The 16,698-nt window shown below is 33.2% G+C and overlaps 1 protein-coding gene across 1 annotated transcript; it reads right to left on the bottom strand.

The window, feature by feature from the left end:
* Positions 1-1,379: 1,379 nt before the first annotated feature.
* LOC118055052 (putative methylesterase 11, chloroplastic) lies at positions 1,380-6,185 on the bottom strand. Its single transcript, XM_035066840.2, has 5 exons — positions 5,607-6,185; positions 4,330-4,566; positions 3,499-3,642; positions 2,868-2,999; positions 1,380-2,167 (listed from the first exon to the last, which is right to left on the bottom strand). Exons 1-5 carry the CDS (start codon positions 5,970-5,972, stop codon positions 1,889-1,891), a joined length of 1,158 nt encoding a protein of 385 aa, XP_034922731.1. The 5' UTR covers positions 5,973-6,185; the 3' UTR covers positions 1,380-1,888.
* Between the last annotated feature and the right edge of the window lie 10,513 nt (positions 6,186-16,698).

Genomic DNA, 16,698 nt, shown 5'->3' with positions numbered 1-16,698 from the left:
CAATAATCATACTATACACCTTGAAAATACCTTTTCTTTATCTTTAGCTTTTGAAGCTCGAAATTTTAATTTTTCTTCCCTTCTAGCATCAGGAACTCTTTGGATTTATCTCTTTTGTAATTTAACATCTCTTTTATCTCTATGATTAGGAACATCATGTATATTAGTAATTGAAGTCTCTTGTCTATCCATTTTGTTCAAGACCTCCTCAAAGTTATTACCAAAGTAATTAAAAAAATAGATTTTAATTTTTTTTTATTAAACTCAACCAAGTCTATACCAAAGTCATGAATTGAACAGATCAACCTGAGTTAACTCAAGTTGATCCAAAACATCACTATCTTAGTATATAAAAAAAAGGGTTAAAATGACATAGGTTTATATGGGATTTTATGGTTTTTAGATTAGTACTCTTACAAAAAAATAAAAAAATTAATTTCCATATAATTAAATAAAAAAAATTAAAGGTTATCTGATTGTATAATATAAATATCTTAATTTTTCAGTTTCCTAACATAGCCTTCAATTAGCCTTAACTATTCTTTTTAACATTTACTAACATCTTTAATCCTTCATTTATTTTATTAAACAAACACGTTAGATTTTCTTCGTTGTTGCTAAAAAACATGTTGTCAATAATTGCATATTTTTTTTTTTTTACATTAAAAAGATTTTTTATGCAGACCATTTAGCTAGTGATCTATATTTATTGTTCCAAACATTGCAAGCTTGATAATAATAGATATCAAAGATAAAATAGAATTTTTTTCATAATTTATTTTCTCATGAACCAAACATAATAAAAATGCTTTTCCACTATCTTATATACCACTACCAAACACAACTTTATATCTCCCTCATCCCTTCTATTTTAACTATCTTCATCTCTTTTGATTCTAAGAAAGCAAATAAATGAACCCTGAAGGGTATAACTTAACTTGTCAGGTCCTAGATTTGCTTCCTAGAGGTCATTGGTTCGAGTCTTACAAATTTCATAGTCATTAAAAGTTTATATGATCATTAACTTCAAGGCTTGTAGGATTAATTGAAGTGCTCGCAAGCTGGCCTGAACATCCATGTTAATAAAAAAGAAAAGAAAAGAAAAGAAGAGAAAAGAAAAGAAAGCAAATAAACGCTACTTTAACAACCTAACTAGCCATCTAGTGAGTTCATGAACAAAATTTAATAATATGCTTCTTATCTCAGGCTTTCAACGGGTTACAGGAGCATTTTAGAAACTCTAATGACAGACGAGAGCACAATACATTTTCTGTTCCAAAAAGAAAAGGTGAACCATTCCACTAGCATCCACCAACAAAAGACTTGACACATACGTTAAGTGTAACGAGTCTTTAAACCATAAGATTCACTCGAAGACATGATAAAAGCATGATGGCATGCATAGCACAATAAGCCCAAAGAAGGACCGGACTTCAATTCATCGTATCCAGTTAAGAATAGCAAAAACCAACGTTAAAAGGAAACAATCTCAATTACAGTTTGTTTTCTTTTCCAATTCTGTAACTTCAAAATTTCACTAACATAAATATCAACATTCTTTTATTGGGAGGTGAAAAAATCTAAAATCGGATAAGAAAAACGGAAAGAGCACGAGGAAATGCGCGCGCGCATGCTGCATGAGTCAGAGAGACCGAGGATATGAACATATGCATTATGCTGCTCTGACACTAGATTCTAGAAAAATTTTGTGGGAATTACGCATTGATGACAATATCTAATGCTATGTGCATGTACATAGCTACCCAGAATCCTTTTTTTAATGAGTGGCAGAGAAGATCGACAAGAATAGCAATCCCGTACCATCTGAAAGAAGCTATATGGAAGAAAACTTTGAGAGTGTTGTATAATACCCAAAAACTTTCAAGTTTCAAGTTGAAGGGATCTTCAATATCTCTACCAATAACTTGTGTAGGGCTTGAGGCTTTGAGAAAAAGGGTGAGTGATCAGCACCTTTTAGACGAAATACTTTTTCTGGGGGGCTAGAGTTTATCATGCTTTCTTGTAATGTAATAGGTATGGCATTATCTTCGGAAGTTTCTATATAAAACCTCCTCACAGTTCCATACTTGGAGTCAGAAAGATTAAGCTTCTCCAAAACCGGCGCAAAGGGAATTGGCCTCATTGAAACAGATGCCAACGCAACATCCTGAACCAGGAGATACAAAAAACAAATAGCAGCAGTGAGCAGAAAGTGATTCCACACATGCACATGCAGATGCTGTGTAAAGGTTTGAAGAAAAGAGTTTCTCCAAATTTAAATTTTATACCAAAACAATCACTCCAATGAGACTTTTTAAGATTTCCGAAAAGCCGTGTGCTTCCCACAAAATTGCTAGCCATGGCCCAGCCAAAAGCACAGCAAACATTTTTCATCAATGGGGTCCGACAACTTTGATTGCCAAACCAAAATTGTCAAAGTGGGCATGAAGCAATTACAGTAGAATCTAGTGCAACTGTGCAAGTGCTTGAAATCCACCTTTATAAGTTTCATCATTTTTAGTACTTAAGTAACCCAAGCAAACATGAAGTTTAAGCTTGCATTTGATCCTATATCCAAGTTCCAGATACAGATACAAACTCATGAAGTGCCAAGTTAAGACTAAACAAGATGGTAAAGGAGAGAATCTAAAGATGATAGTATTTGATAATAGAAACTTCTAGCCAATTCCTTTCGCCTTGATGAGCGACCATTGTATTCTTAGATGAGAATGTGTGTAGCAAGTCAAATAAACCAAACCAAGATGCTCAAGTCCATAAGAAGAAACTAGGTGATTCTTATTGAACAAGCATGACAACATAGAATGGGGTTTAGTCAGCAATTTAATATGTTACAAGCGCAAGCATACCTTGCCAGGACTTTGATTGAACAACAAATCTCTCAACAGTGACTTGTCCAGATTAATAGCAGTTGGAGGATGATTATTCCCATTTGCATACACAAATGTTTGTGCCTGTTGCATTAACTCACTTGAACCGGCCTGCAAAATGTTACTAATTTAGTAAGAAATATGAACCAAATTCTAGTTATAACATGAATGAAATAATTTCTGGCAAACTGAGATTGTCAGTTACACCTAGTAAAATGCCTTTAATATTTATCAAAAAGAAAAAAATTGCCTTCAGTAATGGACTTACAAAACAAGCAATATCACTACCACTCTGTCCAAAGATTGATTGACAAAAAGGTTCATAATGCGAAATGGCTCTCATAGTTACACCAAAACAGGGAGGAAAAAAGAAAAAAAAAAACATTGGTATTGAACGCAGCCTGAAGCACTTCTTTGAATGAGTTGGGTGCCCAAGTGAAGAAATAAAAAACAAAGTTCGGAACAGATGATGTGAGAAGTACAAGTACTTGAACATATCACATGTAGAAGGATTCCAAAACTTTTTCATTGTGTAATGCATTTTTAAAAGTTACAAATACATAAAAGTTATTCCAACTTGGAATTACTAGGAATGAAATAACGGACAAACCTTCTGGGAGAACATATCAAGAGTACTTTGTCCATTAGTCAACATTGCTGCAGCAACATAAATGGCTTTCGAAACTTTATGAGGAAACAACTCCATTGCATATGATATACAAGCACCCCCAAAGTCATGCCCCACCAATATTGTCTGCAAAATTCAATTTAATAGTTTTAAATCTCAAGAAAAATTGTTCTGCTTGCTTATACGTATTTCATACACAAACAAGAAATAGCTTAACCCTGGAGTCTTGTGAAGGAAAGGGGCATTTAATTATCCACACTAAAAGCAACAATGAGTCCAAAGCAATCTTTGCCTTCTTTTTTATTTAAAGAACGAAAGTGTTTCCTGAGTTGATCGTACACATTCCATTTTTGTAAATAATAAATGCCAGATCCATGTGGCTTGGTATTCCAAAAGAAACCACTAATACCAATAATGCTATGTTTTCTTTAATGCTAATTCAATAGCAAGTAAAAGCTGCTTGAAGATGAATTAGACTGGATTATTCTGCTCCCTTAAAACTAAGACATGTGGCACCTGAGGTTCCGGAGGAAAGCAAAATTCTATACTGATGTCAGCGGTGGATACATACCTAGTTGTTAAGCAACAAAAGGTCAAATTTCACAGGCAAGTGAAGAATGCCCCCGGCTTATAAAACCTAATTGACCAGTCTCAGAAAAAAAAGAAGAAAAGAAAAGGTACAGCAGATGGTATTGCTGGTTGGATTTATATTCTTCCAGTAATTTGAACTGTAAATTTCTCAAGCTCAACCATAACATAAAGAGTTGCACATAATAAACAAAACAGACAAGTGATAAGGAACCAGGAAAGAACCTTCTCCCCATCAGCAAGTTTGTCAAGAAAATCAGCAAGTGGCTTCACATATTGAGAAAGGCTGGTGATGCCATTTGTATCAAAAGAATGAATCCCAGAGCCAGCTAAGTCTATGGCAGTAACTTTGAAACCACCCTCTTCCAGAAGTGCTATAGTTTTGTACCAGCACCAGGCACCAAAGCCGCCTCCATGGACAAGAACAAAGTGGTTGGTATCTAGATCATCAAGCTTAATATCCTGTTCAAAAGAGAAATAGTTAGGAAAAGAAAATAAATGATTAAAGCGATCTAAAGGGGATGGTGAAAACAGTTCATATTCTCTTCCAATACATACTCTCGTCACCATTTACTAGATCACATTCTATTATTGTAGTTTATAGGGAACATAATAAGTTAAGTCATTCTGAATCTTCCTCATAGTTTTACCAACTGGTACGCATCCTCATTCACCATACTTTAGTGAATATAAGAATAATACTAGTTGTTCCTACAGAACAGACCAGATATGCATCTTAGTGATAAATTGCGTTAATTATAGCAGCAAAGAAATTATATGCAAAGTACTGTTAAGGGAGATAACCCAAGATCAATCAATTCATATCAATCTGGACAAGCTTAAAATCCATCACTTAAAGGGGTCCCAAATGGAATATGAGATAACAACTTCAGAGTCCATCGTCGGTAATAACAGTAAAGGAAAGGGTAACTTGCAATAAGTGAATGTCTCATCCAACTACCACCCCTTTGACATTAATTCGTTAACAGTGTGAAATGGCCAGCGATAAATGAAAAATGAACATAGAAATCTACTCTTTACTAAATCTCCAATCGCTTCCATGATGAAAGTTTAAAGATTCTATGGCATTTAAGAGTAAAATCAAACGACAAGACAGCAACAGCTTAAGCTTTGGCATCTAAAATTAGTAAATTTACCATCTCCATCATTCCCAACACAGAAGTCAAATAATTATAACACAACAAACCAAACAATTGATCAACTAATTAGCCAAAATAACCTAAAAAAATTACACAAACATGTAGCTAGACATTACAACGTTAAAATTAAAACATGATTAGCAACTTCCCACTTAACAAAGCACACATGAAAAAAATCATTAAGCACCAGACAACCTCGTATATATCATTAAAAAAAAAACCATAGCTCCCAGAATCCAGAAAACTCCCACACACACGAGATTCTCAGTTCCCATAACTGACAATGTAGTCCAACAAAACCACACAATTCACGAAAACCGATTAAAGGCCAATAAAACAAACCCGGTTAACAAGCTGATGAGGCTGCAATAACGGGTCAGTAAGTGACCGGGCTCTAGAACTAGAGCTCCGAGGCAACTGGGTCTTTTTTGAACCCGAACCGTTTGGGTATCTTAACGAAATGGAGCGATCAAAAGGAAATGACCCGGAATCGGAACCGTTTTGTTGCTGGTGCTGCCGAAACAGAATTGCTGCAGCTAAAGCCTGTTCGTGAATCAATGCATCATGGGTGTCTTTTCGAGTTGATCGAACCCGGGTCCACCTGTTGCTTGAATTGGGTGCTGTTTGCGAGTTACCCTGTAAACGTTTGGTGGGTTTCTTGGTTTTTACAGGAGTTTTGGGTGAGAAACAAGTGCATAGGTTGCCCATTACACGTTCATGTAGTTAAAGGAAAGAAAGAAACTTGTCAGTTATGCGAATGTAAAGAAGTTTGTGTGCGTGTTTTGATGCTTAATCAGAGAGAAAGAGTCGTGCTGGTGGTGGTGGTGGTGGTGGCGGTGGAAAAAGGGGAGAGTTTTAGGGGAGGTTTTATAGGGTGTGTGAGGTTGGTGACAAAATTGTGTTCATGTAGACTTGAAGCCGTCGCCTGACTTTTCTATGCACCTCTTTCTATGTTCCTACGTGCGCGTGCTTGACCTTTCTATTGTTACGTCAAGATGGTTTTTTTTCCCCCCTCTAATTATAAACTATTAAATATCTTATTTATTGTATTATAATGACTTGTCTTATTAATTAGTTATCTCATAATTAATTATACCAGTTATTAATATTATACAATTATAATTTAAAAAAATTATATTATTATTTATAAATAAATAAATATTATTCACTTTATAAGAAATAAGTGAGATTTACTAAATAAATAGTACAAATTATCCTATCTCTTTATAACTTAGTTAATTGTTTTGTAATTATAATAGTTATGTACAATCAAGTACAATTTTAATAAATAAAAAATCTTATTATTACCTCATAAAAGAAAAAAATACTATTTAAGTTGTAAAACAAATAATAAATAATTAACAACTAATAAGTATTTATACTTATTATATCCTGAATACCATTTGATTTATAAAATTATATTCATTATAATTATAATTTTTTGAATTAATTATAAGAAGAAATGTGTATTATGTTGCTAAGTGTTTATCTTTTGGAATGATATTGTATTTTTTTTAAATTTAAAATTAAGCTATTTTTGGATTGTTTTTCAAACTTAGAACTGAAAGCATGTGACTTTATTTTTTTTGTTTTTTTAATAAATACTAGAAATACGTCTTACATATAAGTTCATAATTTTACATGTTAAAAAGGAGTAAAATAATATTTTTTTGGTATTTTTTTAAAAAATTGGCCAAAAATCCCATGGAATTTTACAAACTTGTTATAAAATTCATGCAATATTTTTTTCAAAACATGTCCAAGTATTTTAGAATTTTTTTTAAAAAAAATTGCTTAAATAAATTTAGGATTTTTATCCATATGTAAGAAAAAATAAAATCTTTTATATTGTTTTTTTAGACCTTGTTTCACAAAAACTCATTTCTCTTTGTAAAAAAATTATCAAAATAGATCTAAGGGGGGTTTGTCAAACATACCCTTAAATCATAAAAACCTTAACAAAAACATAGCAAATCAAACAGGATTTTAAACTATTGACCCAATTTTGACCCAACCTGATCGACCCAATTGGGTTGACCTGATTGGGTTGACTTGAAATTTTTTATTCAACCATAAACCAAATAAAAAATCATGGTTTAACCTAAAAATAATCTAAAAAAAAAAAACAAAAGCAAAAAAAAAATATTAAACACAAAAACTAAAAAATTCTTGAAAAAAAAAAAAAAGAACATGAAGAACACCAATCTTAAACCTAGCAATATAGGTTACAAATCAAACCTAATGTAGTGTAACAAAGGGCACATACACGTTAGAAATCATACAAGGATCAATAATCTAACCTTCATTCACTTCAATTATCATATAATAAACAAATTTTGTTAAAATAGGTTTTGGTTTAAAACCGAAATCCTATGATTAAATTCTATCAAAAAAAATTTATTAATGCAAATAAACTCTATACTATTGAGCAAACAAGTTGCCCGAAGGGTTTAGTACAAAGAAATGGATCAAAACTAGTTCGAATTATGGAACGAAGGCAATGTTATTCTCAAGAATATGAAAAACATACCAATAAACCAAAAAAAAACCAGCTGCTGCCCAGCATTGTCAATTTCTAGAAATGGGCATTTTTTGCTTCTTAAATATGTTTTCCTTATCCCAAAATGTCACACTATCATACAAACATGTTTGAATCTAAAAAACTAACAAATAATATCAAAATCATACATGAGGTAACAAATCCAAAAAAATCTATCAACTTAAAATTAACTACATGTTCATGTAATATGGATTCAAAATTGATTTTTCTAAACTCATTATGGTCATTAACAGACCTAGCACAACTAAGAAGAACATCATTGCTTAAACATGTATTACATAAGTTAAACAAAAACTAAAACAATACCCTACCCCAACTTGATCCATGTTGTAGCGGATGTTGATAGTGCCTTGGATTCTACATTTCTCTCTGTTGGTTCTTTGTTGGCCACGCTAAGTATGATGATGGATGATGGTAGTTATTGCTCTTGCCCGGTATTGTGCTCCATTCTTTGGTTCTTGCTTGCTTATGCTAGCAAGGTTATATGTTATGCTTTTATCGTGGTTCTCTCTTTGTGTATGCTGAAGGCTATGGCTTGTTATCTGAAGTAGTCCTGATGGCTGCTGGGTAGTACTATTACTTTATTTTGTCTTTTTGGTTATTTTGTCTGGTTGGGTTAGGCACCTCCTCTCTAATTAGATTCCCTATGTAACCACTGTCTACTTCATTCGTTGAGTTGTAACTCCTTTTTAGATGAGCTTGATGTAATTATTTTGTCAAGGAGTCAGTTTCCTTATTTATCTCTGAACATAAGCCTGCTAGTCCTACAGCTTGTTTTTTTTTATTAATCTTTTATATATACTTAGATTTTGATAAATAAAAAAAAACTAAAACAGTATATATATATATATAAACAACTTAAATAATAACATTATTATATCAAAAACATTAGAAAACTTAAAAAAAAATTCAGTAAATAATAAAAAAAAAACATTAAAGAAATGAATACAACATCATTTTTTGAGTATTTCAAACCTCTTTTTTATGTTTGTAAACATAAATATAAAACAAAAATTAAAAAAAAACCTCAAGCAGGCCACAAGGACCTACTTTTGAATTAGAAACTAATCCCTAGGATAGATACTGTCTCTTTTGTTTTTTTTTTTTTGGAAAGTTTTGCCTCTCACTAACTTACTACCCTTTCAAAACATAGAAAATCTTTATATTAGGCTCTTGGTCATTTCTATTTAAGTTTTTTTATGAATATTTTCCTTTTTTTCTTAGCTTTCTTCTTCAGGGGGTATTTATAGGGTTTTGGGAGGTCTTGAGTCTATTTTTAACTTCTTAATCTTGAAATAAGTGTTGTAAACCCTTGATAAGAATCCATTTAGGAGCCTTTGTGTGTGAACACATGAAAAGAAGGTCGATTCTTGCATGATTGTGTTTCAATCATGGCTAATTGAGTTACTCACTTTCAAGGCCTCGTCAAAGCAATTATGATGTCATTTTCACCAAAGACTGCCTGAATTTGGTAAAGGGGATTCACACATTTCATTTGGATCAAACTTTATGCAATTTGGAGGTTTGTAGCTCCATTTTCATTCATTTGAAGTTGCCAACCCGATCAGTCAAAATTATCAAAACAGAGCCTAGTTGATAGAACGATGTCTCACTCACATTCTCTTCATTAAATCTGAATGACATGTCATTTTGGGTTATTAATTTGGGATTAGCAAAGTTTAATTAAGTCCTTGTTTTTTCAATTATTTTTAATTGCACTCATAATTACCTCCAAACTTTTAATTTCATATAATTTTGTCCCTTCCAAACTCAATTGTCGGCCCCAGAGTTGATCACCTTTTTCATTTTAGTCCTTAGTTTTGAATTTGTGCATTTTGACCCTCAATTGATTAATAAACTTCCAATTATTTCAATTTAGCTCCTGATTTGGTCAATTTCAGCTCTTACATTCTCGCGTCTTTTTTTAGTTTTGTTCTTGGTTTTGGATTTCTTCAATCATGTCCCTAATTGCCCATCAAACTTCAATATGTATGCAATTAAACCTTTATTAATCAAATTAACTCTTAAAAATTACAATTCAACCCGTAGACTTTAATTTCTTCCAATTAAAGTCTAAATTGTTTGTCAAATTTATTTTTTCTTGTCATTAAACCCTCAATAAATTCAATTAAACCTTGAAAAATTCCAACTAAGTCCTTAAACATCTGATTTTTAATTTCCCTCATTAAATTGAATTTTCTTTGCCAATAGGGCTTTCATCAGTTGAAAATACACTGTCAGATTTTCTAATCTTGTATATTTTGATCTTCCTCAACCAGTCTTCAGCGATCTCCTAGGTGTTCTGGTATATTCTTCTTACTGATTTTTTTTCTTCCATTATTTTTTATTTTTTTATATTTTATCTTTTTTTATTATTTTTTTTGTTTATGTGGGGTTAAAAAACAAGTAATAACATCTATTATGATTGCGATCTCTAAGGCACCCTTCATTAGCACTCCTGATCCTTTAATTCCAATCAAGAGGTCTTTATATGAGTCATCATTGAGTGATTTATTCCTATCTGGGACATCATATCTCTGGATAGGATGTTAACTAAACTCTTATCATTTACCAACACCTTGTGGACTTGATGATTGGCTAAAACCGTGGAGATTACCAATGCATCCTTATGGGGGTAAGTCACCCCCTATCCATCTTTTGGAGTAAAAGTTATAGACAGTTGTCATGGGTTCTGCTAATAAGCCATTGTTAGAACTTGTTTTTCATACTTTCTCTTTTCATTGGAAGTATCTCCTCCAGCCGAAGTGCCTCCTAAAATCACATTGATTTCAAGCAAAGCTTAGGCTGATTGGCTAGGCTTTTCTCTGTCATGTTTCATATGAGCATGTCCCTTAACAAATTGCTTTAGATAACCCTTGGTTATCAGCCTCTCAATATCTTTCTTCAGTGTATAATAATCTTCCATATCATGCCTTTTATTCTTTTATTCTTATGAAACAAACAAAACTTCTTGGAGGTATGTGTGTGTGGAGTCAACACTATAGAAGGTGGTTATTGAACAATGTTTTTTTCCTTGATGGATGTAAAGACTTCTATATGGGTGGTATTTAAGGGATTCGTATGTCTCCTCTTGGGGTCTTGTATGTGCTCTCTTGCTACCTTTTTTAACCTTTATTGGAATTATTATCTTTACTGAGAGTGCAATTCTATTTGAAAGGTTTTTTTATCTTTAACCTCTTAATAGAAATGAGGAGACTTATACCTCAATATATTGGCTTTTTTCACCTGTATGTGATTCTTCATGACTTGCTTTACCTATAACAAGCCTTTGTCAAGTAGAGCATACAAATGTTATCATATAAAATGTTTTCTAACTCCATTTATCAAAGTCTTTAAGATTACTAACTCAATCAATTCCTCTATTTTGAGCATTTCTTCGTTAAACCTCTTTAAATATACCCTAGTAGATTCCCCTCTTGATTAAATAATGCTAAAGAGTTTTATGGAGCTCCTCTTGGCACATAAGTCATTAAAACCCATAATAGATCCTAGCTTCAGGTTGTTATACCAAGCTCATGTTAACCTCTAAAAGTCATAAGTCATTAAGTAATGCCAAAGAGTTTTATGGAGCTCCTCTTGGCATGTATATTGGTGTTAAACTATGACACAAGTTTAACACATAAGTCATTAAAACCTATAATAGAGCCTAGCTTCAGGCTGTTATACCAAACTCATGCTAACCCTCTAAAAGTCATAAGGAGGATCTTACACATAGCATCGCCATCTTGGATGACCAACTCAAAGTTTTTACGTATATTTTAGACATGTTCTTGTGGATCCAGAAGACCATTATAGTTGTCCAAAATCATCTTTATAGAGATGTACTCATTAGGGATGAGGGTATGTAAGACTCATATGAATAAAGGTGATCCCTTTATCTCTGAAGGATTGTAACTTTTATCTTGGATGAATATACTAGTCATTGTTCTTATTGATCATCGTCAAATAGGCTCTAGGGAGCTAGATAATTCTAGTGTTAAACAATAGGATTGATAGCTAACTTCATTCACATGGTGGCTAAAAAGATCATGTCTAGAAGGACTGTTTATTGGGAGAATTTCACGTTTATGAGAACAATCTATAGAGATATTAGGATATCGTCAAGGTGGAAACTTTTCTAAGTCATTTTGCCCAGCCTTATCTAGATAATATAATTATCTCTTAGTAAAGAGCACCACTTGTGGTTGAGAGATTGAAATTAAGGGAGCTACCTCATATGTTAGGACTTATTGGGGTGGCAAAGCCTGATGTTGCCATTGGGATGCTAATATGGCTTGGGTAAGGGCTTGTATCTGATTGATGAGTTATTGAAACTTTATGAAGCAAACGTGCCAGTAATTACAGGGAGGCCCATCCCAGGGTTATCTTGATTTTCTACCTTTAATAGCGATTAGGGATGTCAAAAACCAGTTTAGAAAGAACTGTTGATGCCTTTTTTTTTTATTAGGTTTCTATAGACGACGTCAATTGATGATATTCCAAAATCTAAAATGATCATGAATTAGGGTTTTCGAGTGTTTGGATAGAGGTGATCACACGATTATGTTAATATTCCATTATCTAGAGTTCACGAAGTTTATGATTAGTGATAGAAGACCTAAAACCTGCAAAACAATCCTTTTTAGTGGAATTTAGAGACCTTCTGATGATAAAGACAGTGAGTTTTAATAAGAAATTGCAATAAATGAGAGAATGAGTTTTAAATTCTAACGATAATAGTATTTGTCCTTCGGTGTGTATTATAAATGCTCTAAAAATAAGAGTATGAATGCTTAGAGAATAGAAAAAATATGAACCCTTTACCTGGGTGGTTAAGAGGGTATAAATATCCTTTGAGTTTCGTTATATTGCTTGAATGGAGGAGCTAGAACGTTATTTCCTCCTGATAGTATAAATGAGAAATAAATATATCTTATACAACATTAATTAGTGATGGATATCCCTTACATAATATTAATATGGGATAAAAATCCCTTACTTAATATTAATAAGGAATATACATATCCCTAACACAATATAATATAGATGGAAATATAGTAGGCTCTTAGGGAATTTTTATACACCTAGGGATGTAAGAAGATGATCATTCTTGAAATTATATATTTTATGTTAAAATACATAAAAATAAATAAACAAATCTTTATGATCCAATATAGAGTCTTGTGACTCAATTACATGGTTATTACCCTGCCTCTAGCCTTTTTAAACATTGACTTTAAGCAAAAATAATATATATAAAACACATGGATTCATCACAAACAAAGTTGATGGCATTAGTTAAGCAAAGGGTTCTTCTGTTAAAACTCTAGATTCAAATACCACATCACATGATTGAGTAACATTAGCATAGTGAGTAATAGTCATCTTAACACACGCACACACGCACTTGTGTATACACATTCACAAGGAACACATGAAACTTATGTCTACATAATGCATTGGATGAGTAAATCTAAGGGATGACTCAAATATCACATAACAAAATGTGATACGTTGAGATAGAAAGCGATAGAATAAAATGGGCACTGCTCAGAAACAAATGTATGTACCGAGGATAGGGAGCTAGGTTCGAATGACAAAAAGGGAGTTGGTTGAGCTATTTCTGACTAAAATTCATAGCTTTGCCATTTTTTTCGTAGGGTAAAGGACGCCTCATCCTATTCCATGCTGCACATGATTCATGAATGAATGAGAATCATCTTAGCTTTCCGACAATTAAATAGATGAAATCTTTTCCTTTATATCTCTTGCCTCTTCTTTTGATTGAAAAGACACAAGACTAGTGAGAGTAAAAACACAGAAGCCTTATTAATTTCCTCTAATTTCCATTGGTAGTTGGCTGTTGAGTGGTAATATAATTGAAAGTCCCTTTGTCTTATAAATGGTCCCTCGCCAGCCTTTCGGAGATCCCCTGATTGATTGCTGTGTTTTGGTATTTTTCTTTAGTTGCGTGAAGACTTTTGGCATCTTCAAGCAAGGTACCGGGGTGGTGGGCAAGGTGGCATGGCGTAAAGTATATGTCATGCACTTCAAACGCCCAACCATACAACTTATGGCCAAGTTCACTTCCCACCTACTTGTATCCAATAATTAAATCACACCTCATTCTCTTGCTTTCATCGTCGTTTATGCTTCAGATGATTTGGTTCATTGAACCCGCAAATCGCCAAATTAAGGGGTGTCCTAAGATGTGATTCTCTTACAAATGTAAGCACATTATTTGACTTTTGCTAAAGGGATATTGTCCTAAGATGTGATTCTCGTACTAACGCTAACACCGACGTTTTTGTGATTGGTCAATCCATAATTCCCCAGAGCCACACATGATGGCGAGATGATTTTATTTCGATTTCCATTAGAATCTTCAACCTCATATTCGAGTCTGTAATAGAAAATACTCAATTTAACAACACTTTAATAAATCACATTATCCTATGCTGCATGTCTCACTTGAAAAAGAAAAAAAATGCATGAATTACATTTACCAGTTGTTTAAGGTTTTGAAGAGAATTTTAAAGATTTAGGAAGGGAACTTGTGGATTATTCTTTCTTTAACTTTTCCACCTGAAAGTAAATGCCAGGACCACTTCTTCCATTTCGTCTGTACGTATTCCAATCTGCACTTCTGCAGATTTTACATTAGGAGCATCATAACAAAGCGCTAAATCATGTGGTTTGCACCTGTATGACAAGTAGATGACAGATTATATACGTTTGTGTGGGTGCAGATTACAGGATTGCACAAGAGAGAGTTGTTTGGTATTGGAATCATAACATACATGATGAGAACACAAACCCTAGGGACCCTCCTGTGATCGTCACACATGCTTAACTTTGAAGATTTGAGCACATGTAAGTGATAAAGTTTTCACTCATCAAAGATTTGAGCATTTACTTGATCACGCCCATTGCCATTAAGGAAGTACAAAATTGTACTAAATAATCTCTTTTTTTCAGCCAAAAGAGGCATGATGACACCTCTCTGATCACCACATGAACATGTTATTTTTGTTGGTACATATGGTTAACGTAATATGCCTCGAAAAAGAATGGGCGTGCAGCCCAATAGTTGCGAGAAAACTTTATGGGTTTGGGAGAAAAGAGAATATTCCTTTGAAACTCACCTGGTTTTGCTCCATAAGACCAGTGGTCCATTAAAATCTGGACCACAAGGCATCAAGCTGTCATGATAATTTGCCATGGTTCTCAAGAAGTGGACTAGCAGTGGAATGCACATGACGAATTGAGGAAAGAAAAAGGCATGTTTCAGAAATTTTACAAGCCATGGAAGTGCATGTTCCAGCTACAATGCTTGAGGCAAATGGGGTCAGACTTTGTGCCAAAATCTGTGCGTAAAATTTTATCCAGGCACTTAAGGCAAATGGGATTTAAGCTCTTTTACCATAGCTTTTCCTTTTGAGAATTATTTTGCCACTAAGTATTGACTTCGGGCATGGCATTGCATTGTTGTTGAGCCTCAACTCTCAACTCCAACCCGGTGGGTTCTTAAGAAGTCTAAACCCAAAATCAAACTGTAGATTGCGAACTAAGATTGGTTTGATGAAGGCCTGGGCCACGTCCAACTAAGAATTATAAAAAGGTATAGCAATATTCCCATGTCCTCCCTCTCGACAAGTCTCCTGATCCTCAATTTTTTGAGGGAGATGTTTTTGTTTCCTTGAATTAATAAAAAATGTAATCACACTCGAAGCTCTAATCCATCGATCATCTAGCCCGCAGGTTAATATTATATGGCCATTGATTCAAGGTTCGACCCAAGCCATGTCAAAAAAAAAAAAAATTCAAAGCAATGTCATTTTAAGTTTTCTTTGAATTGGAGATGTTCCACCCAATAATTTCAAGGTTGTTGCATGCTAAGGATGGATTTGGTGGGGGAGACGATTAGAGTAGTTTGAATAATCTCTTTGTAATAGAGTTTTTTTAACAAAAAATCAAGCTTTTTTTCTTAGTTTCAATTTAGTTTTTGGGTGTTGATAGCCGGGTAAGTGAGAGTTTTGGGTGTATGGATTTTTAGCATGTTGGTGCTAAAGAGAATAAGGAATTTTAAAATCAACTTATATATTAAAGCAATTGGAAATTGTTTTAAGAAAAAAGAAAAAAAAACAGAAATGGAAAGAACAACTCTGCTATAAAAGAGTTCTTGTTGTTTTGGTGATGTCAATTCATAGAACAACTAGATGCATTGGTAGGAGACGGAAGATCGTTTGGCCATAGAAGGATATTAATTATCTCAACTAGAAATGCATTGGTAGGATGAAGGGTATCATGTGATGAAACTGAACCTTTTTCTTTGGCATGATTTTAGGTAGGGTTTAGTTATTGTTCAAAGATAGAAGAAACGAAAATAGTAGAGACAGAAATGTCAAATGTGTTTAGTTAAAAGAGAAAGGCATATAAAAATAAATTTGTTTTTAAAATAATTTATTAGTGCATTTTTATACTTTTAAAATAGAAAGTATAAATGTAACATGTCTCTAAAGATAATATTTTTTATTTTTTTATTTTAAAAATATCTTTATAAAAAACTCTCAATTTTAAAATTGTCAAACTAAAAAATATAAAGATAAAAAAAATTATTATCATAATTTTAAAACTCAAGTTGATGGTCGATTTAAAGCAAAAGCTTGAGTCACAAGTCGAGTTGATCCGAGTCAACCCAAGAAGTAAAATTATTATCATAGTTTTATAACCCAATTCGAGGGTCGACTTGAACAAGGCTCGGGTCACAAATGGGGTTGATCATTAACCCAAGTCAATGTAAGAAAAAAAAGGTTATTATCATAATTTTAAAACCCTATTCAGGGGGTCGACCTAGAATAAGGTTCAGGTCAT

This window comes from Populus alba, chromosome 4 (genome assembly GCF_005239225.2).
Source record: "Populus alba chromosome 4, ASM523922v2, whole genome shotgun sequence".
NCBI classification, from domain to species: Eukaryota; Viridiplantae; Streptophyta; class Magnoliopsida; order Malpighiales; family Salicaceae; genus Populus; species Populus alba.
The sequence above is the reverse complement of the archived record's forward strand: the minus strand, read 5'-3'. Positions and strand labels throughout refer to the sequence as shown.

Bases quoted from the DNA above. Each gene is read 5' to 3' on its own strand.
- LOC118055052 (XM_035066840.2), bottom strand. From the start codon at position 5,972: ATGGGCAACCTATGCACTTGTTTCTCACCCAAAACTCCTGTAAAAACC. The intron at 3,643-4,329 runs GTTCTTTCCTGG...TGAATTTTGCAG, and splicing joins AACTTGCTGATGGGGAGAAG to ACAATATTGGTGGGGCATGA. The intron at 3,000-3,498 runs GTTTGTCCGTTA...AACATTTTGCAG, and splicing joins TTGATATGTTCTCCCAGAAG to GCCGGTTCAAGTGAGTTAAT.